Source organism: Halichoerus grypus, chromosome 11 (genome assembly GCF_964656455.1).
Source record: "Halichoerus grypus chromosome 11, mHalGry1.hap1.1, whole genome shotgun sequence".
NCBI classification, from domain to species: Eukaryota; Metazoa; Chordata; class Mammalia; order Carnivora; family Phocidae; genus Halichoerus; species Halichoerus grypus.
The window spans coordinates 86,622,783-86,639,196 of NC_135722.1; the positions used below are offsets into that span (position 1 = coordinate 86,622,783).

The 16,414-nt window shown below is 38.4% G+C and overlaps 1 protein-coding gene across 2 annotated transcripts in view; it reads left to right on the top strand.

Annotated features, from left to right (window-relative positions):
• Nucleotides 1-16,414, top strand: part of ZBTB44 (zinc finger and BTB domain containing 44) — a 64,777-nt gene that overhangs the window by 20,254 nt on the left and 28,109 nt on the right. For both annotated transcript variants that reach the window (XM_036086289.2, XM_036086290.2), the window contains exon 2: nucleotides 14,293-15,366. In XM_036086289.2, the coding sequence (XP_035942182.2) occupies nucleotides 14,349-15,366 (1,018 nt within the window). In that variant the 5' untranslated portion in view covers nucleotides 14,293-14,348. The remainder of the gene's footprint in view (nucleotides 1-14,292; nucleotides 15,367-16,414) is intronic.

The window sequence follows — 16,414 nt, forward strand, 5'->3', positions numbered from 1 at the left end:
CTGAAGATTTCTTTAGAATGATTTTAATTATCAGTTCAATGTCTGTAACAGTTATAAGATTGTTCGGGTTATCTGTTTCATCTTGGTTGAATTTTGTGTGTAGTTATATCTCAGGAATTGGTCCATTTTGTTTTTGTTATTGAATTTATGTGTACAGTTATTCATAGTATTCTCTTTTTTTATATATCTGTAGTGTGTTAAAGGAAAAAAATGCAGTAATCGTAAATTTTGAAAAGATCTGGTTGGCTTTATTCAGCAATTCATGAAATGGGCAGCATCTCTTATAGAGATAGAGTGGAACTCCAAAGAATTGTACTAAAATGTGTAAGAATAAGGAATTTATACTAGGCATTTGTTGATTGGTTAAAGCAGGATTACTTTCCTTATATGGAGCAAAAGAAAGTCTTGGAGGCAGAACCTAACCAATTTACTTTTCTGGAAGAGCCAAGCACAGAAACTTGGTTAGGTTCTAGTTTGCTAACATGGGGCTTAGCATAAGCGACTCCATTTTGGGCCTGGTCTGGACAATTGATAACCCTTTTTTTCTTCCTGATATCCGTAATTCATTTTATCTTTTTTTTTTTTTTTTGTCAGTCTTACTAGAGCTTTATGAATTTTATTGATCTTTATAAAGAACAAGTATTTGGTTTTATTGATTTTTCTCTGTATTTTCATTTTCTTTTTTTAAGATTTTATTTATTTGAGAGAGAGAGAGCACATGCACTGAGCAGGGTGGGTAGGGGCAGGCAGACTCCACCCTGAGCAGGATCCCACAACCCGAGCAGAAACCAACTAAGCTATGCAGGTGCCTCCAACTGTATTGATTTCTGCTCTATTAATTTCTTCCTTCTACCTGCACTTTGTTTTTATTTTGTTCTTTTCTAGATTTTCATGGTAGAAGCTCTAGATTACTGATTTTTGAGACCTTACTCATTTTCTGTTATAAGCTTTTAACAGTATGAATTTCCCTCTAAGGGGTTCTGCACCCATTTCCAATGTGGTGGATGGTAGAGGGGTCCCACACCAACAAGCACTTCTCTGACACCAACTGGGTATCCTACAATTTAACTCCATTCTGACACTGTCTACCCAGAAATAATGTCGTATCTCACCAGTTAAGGGGTCAGTACTATAAGATTTCCCCTCTTCCCCACTCTGCAGTTTAGATGGCAGTCACAAGCCTTCTATATCACCTGTGCTTCTGACTAACCAGTTACAGATTGGAAGTTCCAAAAAACCTCTTTTGGGGTTTAATTAATTTGCTAGAGCAGCTCACAGATCTCAGAGAAACATTTTACTTACTAGATTACCAATTTATTATAAAAGGATATATAATTCAGGAACAACCAGATGGAAAAGATGCATAGGGCAAAATACAGGGAAAGGATGCAGAGCTTCCATGCCCTCTCCAAATATACCACTTTCCCTAAATCTTCCACATGTTCAACAACCCAGAACCCCCATACCCCTTCCTTTTGGAGTTATGTGTAGGCTTGATTCCATAAGCCTGATAGAGTCAGCCTCCAGGCCTTTTCTTAGAGGTCAGAGGAGTAAGACTGAAAGTTCCATCCGTCTAATCACATGGTTGGTTCTCCTGGCAACTAGTCCCCATCCTTAGGTATGGTCTAAAAGTTAGGTCATTAACATAACAAGACACACCTTTGCTGCTCTCATCACTTAGGAAATTCCAAGGTTATAGGGGCTCTGTACCAGAAACTGGGAAAAAGAACAAATAAATATTTCTTAATATAAACCAGAGTATCACACTCTCTAAACGCTATTTTAGCTGCATCCCATTAATTCTTACATGTTCAATTTTTATTCAGTTCAGCATATTGTCTAACTTCCCTTGAGTCTTGCTCTTTGACCCATGGATTAGTTAGTAGAAGTAGGTTTAATTTCCAAGTGTTTGGGGATTTTTTTTTCTTGTTAATTCCATTAGGATCAGAGAACATGCTTTGGAAACAATATGTACTCTGTTGTTATCAGGTAGAATGTGCCTCCTTTTTTTTTTTTTTTTTTTTTAAGATTTTATTTATTTATTTGACAGAGAGAGAGACACAGCGAGAGAGGGAACACAAGCAGAGGGAGTGAGAGAGGGAGAAGCAGGCTTCCCGCGGAGCAGGGAGCCCGATGTAGGGCTTGATCCCAGGACCCTGGGATCATGACCTGAGCCGAAGGCAGACACTTAACGACTGAGCCATGCAGGCGCCCTAGAATGTTCTATAAATGTCAGTTTTATCCAGTTGGTTGATGGTGTTGTTCATTTCCATATCTTTGCCTATTTTCTGTCTACTAGTTCCATTGATGGCTGAGGCAGGAGTGTTAAAGTCTCCAAATAAAATTGAGGGACCTGTCTATTTCTCTTTTCATTTCCCTGTTTTTGCTTAGTGTATTTTGAACCTCTTTTTTAAGGTGTATACACATTTAGAATTGCTTTACTCCTGATGAATTGACTGACTGCAGCTTTCTTTTGATTAGTGTTTGATTGGTGTGTGTTTTATCCAGCCTTCTCCTTTTAACCCACCTAAAATATGCTTGAAATGAATTTCTTGTATACATTATATATTTGGATAATTTTCTCTTTCTGTCTCTTTAATCCAATCTGACAGTTTCTTTTAATTGGTGTGTTTAGGCCATTTACAATGACTGTAACAATGAGTGAGGTTGATAAGTTGGGCCTCCCTTCTTTCACCCATCGCCCCACTTATGGAACCTCTGGTACAGCTCACTGAGAATACTGGGAACCCAGTCATCCTTGCCCCAGCTCATGAAGTGATGGTTCCGTGCCAGAGAAGTAAAACCTAGAGGACCTCCAGTTACTGTTCCCCCTCCACCAAGCACTCAGCTTTTAGAGCCGGGGTGTTGCTGGGAGGAGAAGCAGACCATAAAACAAATAGCTCCTCATCTCTTCTCAAAAAACTGACTTCATTTGGAACACAGTGTATAGAGAACTTCAAAGCTTACAGGTGCTCTCAAGAACAGTGGTAGTTGTGTTGAAAGGCAATTGGGAGAAGACTGTATATCTAATGAATATATAGCCTAGACAGTCAGCTGGCTAGTCTGCAGGAGTGAACCAGAGAGTAAGACCTCCTGTGGTCACAACAAGTATCAAACCAAGTATCTCAGAAACTGTTCCCTCAAAGAGGCCAAAATGTGTTTGGATTAATTTATAGAGCAATTTATATCCCAGGGCACTGTTGAAAAACAATAGAGCAGTTAATGAAATTTAACATCTGAGTGTGGTAAGGAGAGCCCTACTGGTATCACTGTAAATCCAGGGTAACTGTGGACATACCCAAAGATTCACCTCCCTGAGGAGTAACATCAGAGGCTTAACATTGGGGTGGCAGAACGGAGGTCACTTAAAATAATTTAGCTAGTCACTAAGAAATAAACAAGCAGATGTCAATCACAAATACCAGGAGGTATGGTGAGGGAACAGTAACTGGAGTTGCTACAATATATTGTTGGATTTATCCAGTTTCCAACAAAAAAAAAAAATTATAAAGCATACAGAGAAACAAATGATGACCTAAACACTGGGGAAAAAGGAGGCAACACAAAAACTGCTTGTGACATGGGCCCCTGGGTGGCTCCATCGGTTAAGTGTCTGACTTTGGCTCCGGTCATATCTCAGGGTCCTGGGATAGAGCCCTGAGTCCCAGTCCAGCTCCCTGCTCAGCGGGGAGTCTGCTTGTCCCTCTCCCTCTGCCCCCCCACCCCACCCCCCACCCCCGCTCATGCTCACTCACATGTGTGCGCATGCTCTCTCTCAAATAAATAAAATCTTAAAAGTAAAAACTGCTTGTGACAGAGACCAGATGTCAGATTTAACAGAAGACTTCAAAGTAGCCATTTATAAGTGTGTTCACAGAACACATGGATTAAAGAAACCATGATTAGAGAAGTAATATATAGTGATAATTTTGCATAAAATAGAGGATGTCAATAGAAATTGTGAAAAAAACAAATAGAAATTCTGGGGGCCCCTGGGTGGCTCAGTCAGTTAATTGGCTGCCTTTGGCTCAGGTCATGATCCCAAGGTCCTGGGATCAAGCCCTGCCTTGGGCTCCCTGCTCATCAGGGAGCCTGCTTCTCCCTTTCCTTCTGCCCCCCCCCACCCCCTGCTTGTGTTTTCTGTCACTCTCTCTCAAAATCTTAAAAAAAAAAAAAAAAATACTATAAAAGAGGGAAATGAATAGAGTTACATATGAGTAATGTTTTTATATATCTATGGTATTAAGCTGGGAAAAATCCAAAGCTGATTTTCATGAGTTTAAGATTTCTATGGTAAACTTTTTAGTAACTACTGAAAATATTAAAAAAAAAAAAAAATAGTGGTGGGGCGCCTGGGTGGCTCAGATGGTTAAGGGCCTGCCTTCAGCTCAGGTCATGATCTCCAGGTCCTGGGATCGAGCCCCGCGACCGGCTCCTGGCTCAGCAGGGAGTCTGCTTCTCCCCCTGCCTGTGCTCTCTCTTTCTCTCAAATGAATAAATAAAATCTTTAAAAAAAAAAAAATAGTGGAAAAATTATTGAAGAAATTAAAGTACTGCATTAGAAGATAGTCATTTAATGCAAAAGAAAGCACAGGAAGAATAATGGAACAAAAAAGACATAAGACATACAGAAACAAATGGCACGCATAAACCCAATATATCAATAATGTTAAATGTGAATGGATTAAACAATCAAAGACACAAACTGGGGTGAAAAAACAAACATGATCTAGCTATATGCTATCTACAGGACACATACTATAGATTCGAAGGTAGATACAGATTGAAAGTAAAAAGGGATAGCAGAAGATACACATGCAGACAGCAGCTACAAGAAAGCTGAACTGGTTGTACCAATAGCAGACAAAGTAGACTTCTACAAAAAGTTACCAGAGACATTTTATAATGATAAAAGGGTCATTTCATCAGGAAGATAAAACAATTATAAATGTTTATGTACTTAATAACAGTACCAAATTATGTGCAGCAAAAATAGAAATGAAGGGAGGAATAGACAATTCAACATTAATAGTTGGAGACTTCAGTATACTGCTTTTAATAACGTATAGACTAGCTTGTCAGAATCACCAGGAAATAAGCACTGTAAACCAGCTAGACCTAGAAGACTTCTAAAGAACAGCTATAGCACCCTCTACCCAGCAACAACAGAATATACATTCTCAAATAGCATTGGGAACTTTCTCCAATGTAGACCATATAGTAGGTCATAAACCAATAAAAAAATTCTTTTTAAGATTTGAGAGAAAGAGAAAGCACAAGTGGGAGGGGCAGAGGGAGAGAGAGAGAGAGAGAATCTCAAGCAGACTCTGTGCTGAGGTAGGAGACCAACACAGGGCCCCATCTCACAACCCTGAGATCATGACCTGAGCTGAAATCAAGAGTTGGACACTTGACTGACTGCACCACCCAGGCGCCCCTACCAATAGATTTTTTTTTTTTTAAGATTTGTTTATTTATTTGACAGAGAGCGAGAGGGGGAACACAAGCAGGGGGAGTGGGAGAGGGAGAAGCAGGCTTCCCACGGAGCAGGGAGCCCTATGCAGGGCCCGATCCCAGGACCCTGGGATCATGACCTGAGCCGAAGGCAGACGCTTAACGACTGAGCCACCCAGGCGCCCCACCAATAAATTTTAAAAAGTTGAAATAATACAAAGTATGCTCTGAGAACATAAAAGCATGATATTAGACATCAGTAATAGCAGGGAAAAGTTTAGGAAACTCAAAAATATGTGAAAATAAAACAGTACACTCCTAAATAACCAATGAGCCACAGAAGAAATCAAACAGGAAATCAGAAAGCATTCTGAGATAAATGAAAATGAAGATACAACATACCAAAACTTATATGCAGCAATAGCAGTGCTTAGATGGAAATGTATAACTATAAATACCTATATTAAGAAAGAAGGAGGGGTGCCTGAATGGCGCAGTTGGTTAAGCATCAGACTCTTGGTTTCAACTCAGGTCGTGATCTCAGGGGCATGGGATCAAGCCCCACATTAGGCTCTGCACTCAGTGTGGAGTCTGCTTAAGACTCTCTTCTCCCTTTGCCCCTCCCCCATCTCTCCTAAATTAAATAAATCTTAAAAAAAAGAAAGAAGGAAGATCTCTAGTTAATAACCAACCTTCTACCTGAAGACATTGGAGAAAGAAGAGCAAACTAAACCTAAAACAAAGAAAAGAAAGGAAATAATAAAAATTGTAAATACTATAGGGGTGCCTAGGTAGCTCAGTCGGTTAAGTAAGCGTTGCCTTTGGCTCAGGTCATGATCCTGGAGTCCTGGGATCGAGCCCCACTTCAGGCTCCTTGCTCAGCAGGGAGTCTGTTTCTCCCTCTGCCCCTCACCCCGCTCATGCTCTTTCTCTTGCTCTCTCTGAAATAAATAAATAAAATCTTTTTTAAAAAAATAAAAATTATAAATACTATGAACAGTGAACCATCAAAAATGAAATTAAGAATACAGTTCCATTCACAGTAGCATCAAAAAGAATAAATACTTAGAAATTTAACAAAGGAAGTGTAGGGGCGCCTGGGTGCCTCAGTTGGTTAAGTGACTGCCTTCGGCTCAGGTCATGATCCTGGAGTCCCGGGATCGAGTCTCGCATCGGTCTCCCTGCTCAGCAGGGAGTCTGCTTCTCCCTCTGACCCTCCCCCCTCTCATGCTGTCTCTATCTCATTCTCTCTCTCAAATAATAAAATCTTTAAAAAAAAAAAAAAAAGGAAGTGTAAAACTTAACACTACAAAAGAAATTAAAGATGGTCTAAATAAATAGAAAAATATCCCATGTTCATGGATTGGAAGACTCAATGTTGTAAAGATGACAGTACCCCCAAACTGATCTGCAAATCGAGCACAATCCCTATCAAATCCCAGCTGACTTTTTGTAGGGATTGACAACCTGATTCTAAAATTCATATTTTATAGTTGTAAGGAACCCAGAATAAGCAAAGCAATACTGAAAAAGAACAAATTCAGAGGACTCACCCTTCCTGATTTCAAAGTAACTACAAAGCAGCAGTGACCAAGGCATTGTACTATCATAAGGGTAGACATGTAGAACCATGGAATAGAATTGAGAATTCAGATGTAAACCCATACATCTGTGCTTAACTGATTTTCAACAAGGGTGCCAAGATCAATCAATGGGGAAGAATAATATTTTCAAGAAACTGTGCTGTGACAACTAGAGAGCCACATACAAAAGAATGAGGTTAACTTCACACCATATATAAAATAATAACTAAAAATCAAAGACCTAATTGTAAGCACTAAAACTATAAAACCTGTAGAAGAGGGGTGCCTGGGGAGCTCAGTCAGGTAAGGATCTGATTCGATTTCAGTTGGGGTCATAATGTGAGGGTCATGGGATCAAGCCCCATTTCAGTCTCCACACTCAGTGTGGAGTCTCCTCCAGATTCTCTTTCTCGTCCTCATCCTCTGCCCCTCCCCCTACTCGCATGCACACACACTCTGTCTCTAAGAATAAATAAAATATTTTTTTTTAAAAACCCATAGAAGAAAACATAGGGGTAAATACTCATGATGTTGAATTTGGCAAAGGATTCTCAAATACGGCAACAAAAGGAAAAAATAGATAGGTTATACTTCATCAAAATTAAAAGCTTTTGTGCTTCAAAGGACACTATGAAAGTGAAATGACAACCCACAGAATGGAAGAAAATGTTGTAAACCATTATGTCTGATAAGCAACTTGTATGTAGAATATATAAGAGCTTTTACAGTTCAATAAGAAGATGACATATAAGCCAGATAAAAAATGGACAGAGCATCCGTATAGACATGTCTCCAAGGGTTATACAAATAACCAGTAAGCACATGAAAAGATGTCTGACATCATTAGTTATCCGGGAAATGCTAATGAAATACCACTTCACACCCACTAGGATGGCTAGAATCAAAATGTCAGAATACTAAAAAAATCTTCAAATTATACACTTTTAAAGTGGTGATTTATATGGGAAGGGGTGATTTATATGGGATGTGAATTATATCTGAAGCTGTTTTATAAAATGTATAGTCATGTTACATATTAAATTTCTTGATATCAGTCAGTAAAAACAAATTTCCAATTATCTCATAAATTTATTTTTGTGTTAATTTGTTTCAAATAAGATAACTCCTCTGCACAGTGTGATTGATTCATAAAATCTTTTAATCTACAAGTTCCTTATTTTAGTCCCTCCTTTATCTCTTTTTTCCCCTTGCTGTTTATTAGTTTAAAAAAACAAGTGTTTTGTCCTATAGAGTTTCTCATAGTCTAGATTTTGCTGTTTGCATTGCAGTGGTGTAACTTAACATGTTCCTGTCAGCTCTGTATTTCCTGTGAATTGATAGGATCTAGAATTTCATTTAGTCTTTTTTGCAATGTCTTATTGCCCTTCTTTTTGTCAAGTTATAAACCATTGGTGATCAATACCTCTTCATTTAGGGATGAGGGCTGCAAAATGATGGTTATCTTGTACTTCTGATACTCCTTCATTTATTAGCCAGAACATTTCTATAAAGAGAAAACTTCCTTCATATTCTGTTTGATTACCCAAAAATACCATTTGTATTGAAAAGCCAGGATAAATGCCTTATTCTTTCCTGTTTTTTAAAACCAGTTTTCAGGATAATTATTTGTTTCAATAGCATCTTTTAAAGGTGACAAATTAGCTTTGTTTTTGTTTACAGTGTCAGATGAGCCCATGAATTTAAACATATTTCACATGTTTTCAATTTATCGTTCCATTTTTGGCCAATGGGAACCTCCTCAAATTGACTTGAGTTTTGACACACTCCTAATAATCTTTGATAGCTTCTTTGCTATCTGGTAAGATGTTCCAGGTGGACATTTACTGTCCCAGAAATGCAGTCAGCCATTTTTCTAAGGAGCCATGGTTCCTTTTAGTGGGAAATGGAATTTGGAAGCCAGTCTGGGTGTTAGGGATATTCATTGCTGTAGATTAATTACATTATGAGTTCATACTAATACTTTTAATTCAAATTTAAGACTGTAAATTCAAATTGTAACTTTTTCTTTACCTTTAATCCCTGATAATGAATATATATAAGCACTTTATATATATGTATAGGCACCAAACCAGATAGAAATTTTATGATGTATATTTATCCATTCACATATTTCACAACCTTTTTTGTGTCTATCATGCCAGATACTGGACAGGATCAAAAGATAAATTAGGGGCACCTGGGTGGTTCAGCCGGTTGGGCATCTGCCTTTGGCTCAGGTCATGATCCCAGGCTCCTGGGATCGAGCCCCACATTGGGCTCTCTGCTCAGTGGGGAGCCTGCTTCCCCCTCTCTTCCCCTCTCACTATCTCTGTCTCTCTCTCAAATAAATAAATAGGGGCGCCTGGGTGGCTCAGTGGTTAAGTGTCTGCCTTCTGTCTGCCTTCGGCTCAGGTCATGACCCCAGGTCCTGGGATCCAGCCCCGCATCGGGCTCCCTGCTCCGTGGGAAGTCTGCTTCTCCCTCTCCCATTCCCCCCTGCTTGTGTTCCCTCTCTCGCTGTCTCTCTCTCTCTGTCAAATTAAAAAAAAAAAAAAAAAACTTCAAATAAATAAAATCTTAAAAAAAAAGAGAAAGAAAGCAAGGGAAAACAAAAGATTTTAAAAATAATAAATTAGATGCCAAAAAGTGTTTTCACTGAATCCTTTTGCTCTGCCTGCTCTGAGCTTCTCACAGCTTGCCTTCACATTCTTCCCTATACATTCTTTAGTTGTCTTTAGTTCTAACAAAATCAACAGAATGAGATTTATCAGTGACTTATGTAAGATCCAGTATTTAGATCCACCCCTAACCTCTTCCCTGAACTCCACATCCAAATGGGCAACTTCAGGGGCGCCTGGGTGGCTCAGTCATTAGGTGTCTGCCTTCGGCTCAAGTCCTGATCCCAGGATCCTGGGATCGAGCCCCGTATCAGGCTCCCCTCTCGGTGGGGAGCCTGCTTCTCCCTCTGCCTGCTGCCCCTCCTGCTTATGCTCACTCTCTCTCTGTCAAAGAAAGAAATAAATTCTTTTTTTAAAAAAATGGGCAACTTCATATATAAATTTACACAAACACTCCTCTTTAGTTTTTCTAACTTAGTCTGCCTAAAACCAAAATATTCTTTCTCTTCATCATTAACCCCTACCAAAATCCTTCTTCCTCTTTCATTCTCTTATTTGGTGAAAACACCATCCACTCAGTCACCCACGTTAGAAACCTCAGATCAGATTCTTCTCTCCTAGCTACTCCCTGACCCCATCCCTGATAGAAGGTGATTTTACCTCCTAAATATTTCTTAAATGTATTTTCTCTATCCTCAGTGCCACTTAGTTTGATTTTATTTTATCATATACTCATACTGTTGTAATAGCCACCCTCAAATCTACCCTCTATATTGCCATCGGAATAACCTTTTTAAAATGTAGATAAGACTGTACTACTCCCCAGTGGCTACTCATACTTACTGAATAAGATTTCATTAGGTCCTTATGAGTTCATACTAATACTTTTAAATGATGGTTATCTTGTACTTCTGATACTCCTTCTTCATTTATTTGCCAGAACATTTCCTCCTTTTCATCTCATTCCTATGAGAGAATCAGCAAACACATTAAACAGTGGTTTTGCTTAGACCAATTTTAGCTGCCTAGTGTATTGTGATTATTTGTCTTTGGGAAGGGTATATGAAGTAGATTTATATTTGAACTCATCTCTGATAACAATCAAGATAATGATTTCAGTGGCCTTACCTGGCTGTCTTGGCATAGGGCTTTATGCCTTTTATCCTTTCTGTTGTGTTATCCCAGGTTGATCATTTTGTCTTCCCATATTAGAATATTCAGTGACCTTATTCAGCTAGAAATCTTCGGGTTTTTTTTTTTCTTTTTTCCCCTTTACATACACATTTATCTGCATAGTACATTCAAAGGGATGTTTATCTAATGGATTCTTTAATGTTTAAACTGACACCACCCTCTGCATGCTCACATTTTCTTTTACCCTTTTTTTTTTAAGATTTTATTTATTTTGAAAGAAAGCACTAGAGCGAGCGAGCACGAGTGGGCGGAGGGGGAGATGGGGGAGGGCAGAGGGAGGAGGAGAAGCAGATTCCCCACTGAGTGGGGAGCCCAACACAGGTCTCTATCCCAGGCCTCCAGGATCATGACCTGAGCCAAAGGCAGACGCTTAACCGACTGAGCCACCTAGGCGCCCTTTAATTTTTTTTTTAATTTTTTAGTTTAATTCCAGTACAGTTAGCATACAACGTTATATTAGTTTCAGGTGCATGCTCACATTTAGAATGTTGTACCGTGCCCATTAACAATTTGTCAGTACATACATTGCACAGGGAAGCACATCAGGATGGTGAACACTCACTGAGATCATGTGTGATCCCATGAGAGCGTGGAACTCCTTTCTGCTTTATCACCCGGCAGAATTCTACTTTCATTAGGCACTATCCTCTGTGATGCCTCTTCTCCCTTGTACATTCAGAATTAATTACTTCATTCATTGCTTTCACATAGCACGGCTGCATACCTTCGTAGTCTCAGTTAGGAACATGTCTTTCATAAGGACTGTAAGCTCGGTCGAGGATAATGTTTTATTTGTACTTAAGCTCCTCCCTTCACATAATAAAGTGTCTCACATTTGGTGAATCCACTATTGAGCAAAATCCATTATAATTTGACTGTTAGAATACCTGATTCAGTCTTACTAATATTTGTGCCCAAAACAAGGGAGGTAAAAATAGTAAAGTTATGCTCAGTTATAATCCTGCCATACCTACCATATTTGCATGCAGTTCTGGGGACCATTATTAAAGGAACATTGAAAAGTGGAGATGGTTGAGAACAAGGATGTTAATCAAATTTTAAGGAGCACTTAAAGGGATTAGGGATGTTTAGTTTTAAGAAGAGAAACCATAGGAAAGAGTGGCATATGATTGCCATCTTCAGTTTTTGAAGGCTTTTTTAAGGGAAAAGAAAAAGTAGACCTACTGTGTATGACTTTAGAGTTTGAACCAAGAGGACCTGAAACCCCAGTTTTGTAGCAGTATGCTGGGGTTTTTTTAAAGAAAAAATTTGCTTAATGTGCAAAAAAAAAAAAAAAAGAGAATAAATACCCATACTCCTACCAATGATACCCTTGAATATGATGAAAGCTGTTGTACATACATACAGACATTATTCTGTATACAGTTTCAGAAGGATCGTGGCTCCCTTAGGGAATCCACGAATCTCAGGTTAAGACCTCATGTTCTCATGGAATATTATGCAGCCATCAAAAGGAATGAGATCTTGCCATTTGCTATGACGTGGATGGAACTGGAGGGTATTATGCTGAGCGAAATAAGTCAAACAGAGAAAGACATGCATCATACGACCTCACTGATATGAGGAATTCTTAATCTCAGGAAACAAACTGGGGGTTGCTGGAGTGGGGGGTGGGGTGGGAGGGATGGGGTAATGGGTGATAGACACTGGGGAGGGTATGTGCTCTGGTAAGCGCTGTGAATTGTGCAAGACGATTGAATCTCAGATCTGTACCTCTGAAACAAATAATGCAATATATGTTAAGAAAAAAAAAAAAGATAGCAGGAGGGGAAGAATGAAGGGGGGGAAATCAGAGGGGGAGACGAACGATGAGAGACGATGGACTCTGAAAAACAAACTGAAGGTTCTAGAGGGGAGGGGGTGGGAGGATGGGTTAGCCTGGTGATGGGTATTAAAGAGGGCACGTTCTGCATGGAGCACCGGGTGTTATGCACAAACAATGAATCATGGAACACTACATCTAAAACTAATGATGTAATGTATGGTGATTAACATAACAATAAATTTTTTAAAAAGACCTCATGTTCTCTTGCTCTGTGTCTGTGATGTGGATACAAATACTCTTTCATCATATTTTTCACCAAATATATAGTAATATGTACTACTGAGTGTCCACTATATATCAGTAATTGTGCATTCATTTTAATACTCAGAACCAAACATTTTTCCAGGTCCATTAAAGATTCATCATCTTTAGCATCTTTTAAAATTGATGGCTGTATTTTTGAAGTATTTGAAATCTTTTTTATCTAGAGATAATTTCCAAAGTGGCTTTGTTTTACACTTATTTCAGTACTAACAATAAAAAAGTTATTTATAACAGATAAAATAATTAATGTACATAGTTGTATTTTTTTTTACACTGGAAAAGTACTGTGATCTAAGAGTCAAAAGACCCAGACTGTAGCTTTGTTTGTCATTTGTTAGTCACGTAACTTTTCTGAGCATTAGCTTTCTTGTCTTTATCAAGAGGCCTCCCTGACTTCACATAGAGGGTGTAAAAAGAGGTTAGGGGAAAAGTACTATAAAAACTGAAGCATTATTAGATGTGCTAAATTAAAACTATTTGAGAATGTCAGTTTTTCGTATTTTTAGTAAATGTGAAATCTGATAAAGGCAAACTAACTTCTTTTTTAAGGGAAAATCCAATCAGTTAATTGATTACTAGCCATTTTTTAATAAATTTATTTCCAGAAAGTTTGTTTCATTGTATGAGGAACATAAACAATAAAAATAACTGCTTTCATTTGTTGAGCGTTCACAGAGCGCCAAGTACTGTGCTAAGCATTACTATATATATTGTTTCATTTACAGGTAACAGGTTGTTACAGGTAACAACCATGGAGGAATTGTTGAGGAAAGAATCCAGGCCTATCACATTCTAAAACTTGAAGTCTTAACCCCCTATATTTAATCACTTTATATCCTAAAAGAGGCAGTATATAGCGTTAAGGTTAAGAGGGACGCTGTAGGGCCAGCCTGTCTGGATATGAACCTTTGGTCTGCCACTTAAGAACTTTCTGATTTAGCAAAATAGTTAGCCCTTTTCTGTTAAACAGGAGTAATAATGTCCTTATTGATAGATAGGACAGTCAACTAAAATATCAATTGTGAAGCATTTAGAACAGTGTTTGGCACATAGAGAACACTATAATTGTAAATCTATATAATTGTCTTATATACAAACTTATTATTTAAAACTATCCAGCTCATTAAAACATTAGCTTACAGACTCCACTGATTGGAGAGTTTGGGGGGGATGGTAAGGAGAATGTATTTTAATATATTCCCTACCTTGAACTTTCTCTCTACCATCCTTCAGCTTTTTTTATTTAGCACAGTGGCCACATGAAAATAATGTAAATCACCTTCTATTTCAACCACTACACTGTCAATTAATGCTTTTTTTATGTGTTTTTTAGGACATTTCTGATTCATTTGCATCCTTGAAGAGCATCTGTAGAAGAGGAAGGAAAAGATGGGTGTGAAAACATTTACTCATAGCTCCTCTTCCCACAGCCAGGAAATGCTTGGAAAGCTTAATATGCTGCGGAATGATGGACATTTTTGTGATATCACAATTCGTGTCCAGGACAAAATCTTCCGGGCACATAAGGTGGTACTAGCAGCTTGCAGTGATTTCTTTCGCACCAAACTTGTAGGCCAAGCAGAGGATGAGAACAAGAATGTGTTGGATTTGCATCATGTTACAGTGACTGGCTTTATACCCCTTTTAGAATATGCTTACACAGCCACTCTGTCAATTAACACAGAAAATATCATTGATGTTCTAGCTGCAGCCAGCTATATGCAAATGTTTAGTGTTGCTAGCACCTGCTCAGAGTTCATGAAATCAAGCATTTTATGGAATACACCCAACAGCCAACCAGAAAAGGGTCTAGATGCTGGACAAGAAAATAACTCTAACTGCAATTTTACTTCTCGAGATGGAAGTATTTCGCCTGTGTCTTCAGAGTGCAGTGTGGTAGAAAGAACCATTCCTGTCTGCCGAGAGTCCCGGAGAAAGCGCAAAAGCTACATTGTTATGTCTCCTGAAAGTCCTGTAAAGTGTAGCACGCAAACAAGTTCTCCCCAAGTATTGAATTCTTCAGCTTCCTACTCAGAAAATAGAAATCAACCAGTTGACTCTTCTTTAGCTTTTCCCTGGACTTTTCCTTTTGGAATTGATCGAAGGATTCAGCCTGATAAGGTTAAGCAGGCAGAAAATAACCGGACTTTAGAATTACCTGGCCCATCTGAGACAGGGAGAAGAATGACTGATTATGTGACTTGTGAGAGCACAAAAACTACCTTGCCTCTGGGTACTGAAGAAGATGTCCGGGTCAAAGTAGAAAGGTTAAGTGATGAGGAGGTCCATGAGGAAGTGTCTCAGCCTGTCAGTGCATCTCAGAGTTCACTGAGTGATCAGCAGACAGTGCCAGGAAGTGAACAAGTCCAAGAAGACCTTCTGATTAGTCCACAGTCTTCCTCCATAGGTATAATGTCTTCTGTGTTTTTCATGATATTGCAAAGTCAACTTGAGCATTTTTTTTTTCAATTTGAGCATTTTTAAGTACCTTTTAGATAAAAGTTGTGTGCTGGATCCTATAGGAATCATGAAAAAGAATAAAACACAGTAACTGGATTTTTTTTAGATACTATTAGTACTATTTTTTTTTTTTTAAAGTTATGCATTGAGAAAGAAAATAGCTAAACAATTTCTGATGGGTCAGAGACAGATTATGTTATATATGAATTGTGAATTATTTTCAATGCAGAATATACCAGTTTTTAAAAATCCAGTTAGTGTTTTATTCTTTGTCAAAATATTTACTGAAAACTTATGCTGTGCCAAACATTGGGGATATATGATGAAAAAGACATAGTCCCTGCATCTGAGGGTTTAATAGTCTAATTGAGGAAGCAGAGGTGTAAATCAGTGATTAGTACTAGGCTAGAGATATGAACAAAGTGTTAAGGGTGGTCACAAAGGAAAGAGCAAGTTAGCACTATATATTTGAACTGGATTTTAGTAAGTATGAGTTTGCCCAGGAGAGGGAATGACTTTTCTTTGAAAATGAATAAAAGCCCAGAGAAGTGGAAAACCATTGCATGTTTGGGAAGCGGCAAATTCAGTTTAAAATGTTGTGAATAAACCATGGAAGCCTGCAAGTATTGGAAATAATGAGAGATAAGACAAAATGAGCAGTTGAGAGCATATCATGAAGAATCTTAAACACTAGTTTCACTTAGGATTGCATTTAACTACATATAACAGATCCCATCAAAGTGGCTTAGACCAAACAGGGTTTTATTTTTATCACATAAAATGTTCAGAAGTATGAAGTCCAAGACTGGTATGGTGGCTTTAGTGTAATCAGTCTGGCCTATGTCCCTTGTATATTTATAATCCACCATCCTTAGTTTGTCAGTTTCATTGATATGCTTCTTAGTTACAAGATGCTTGCTTCACCTTTAGCCTCATATTCTAGCAAGGGGCAGTGCTTATATCAAGAAAGCACAAATGTTCCCAGAAATCCTTTA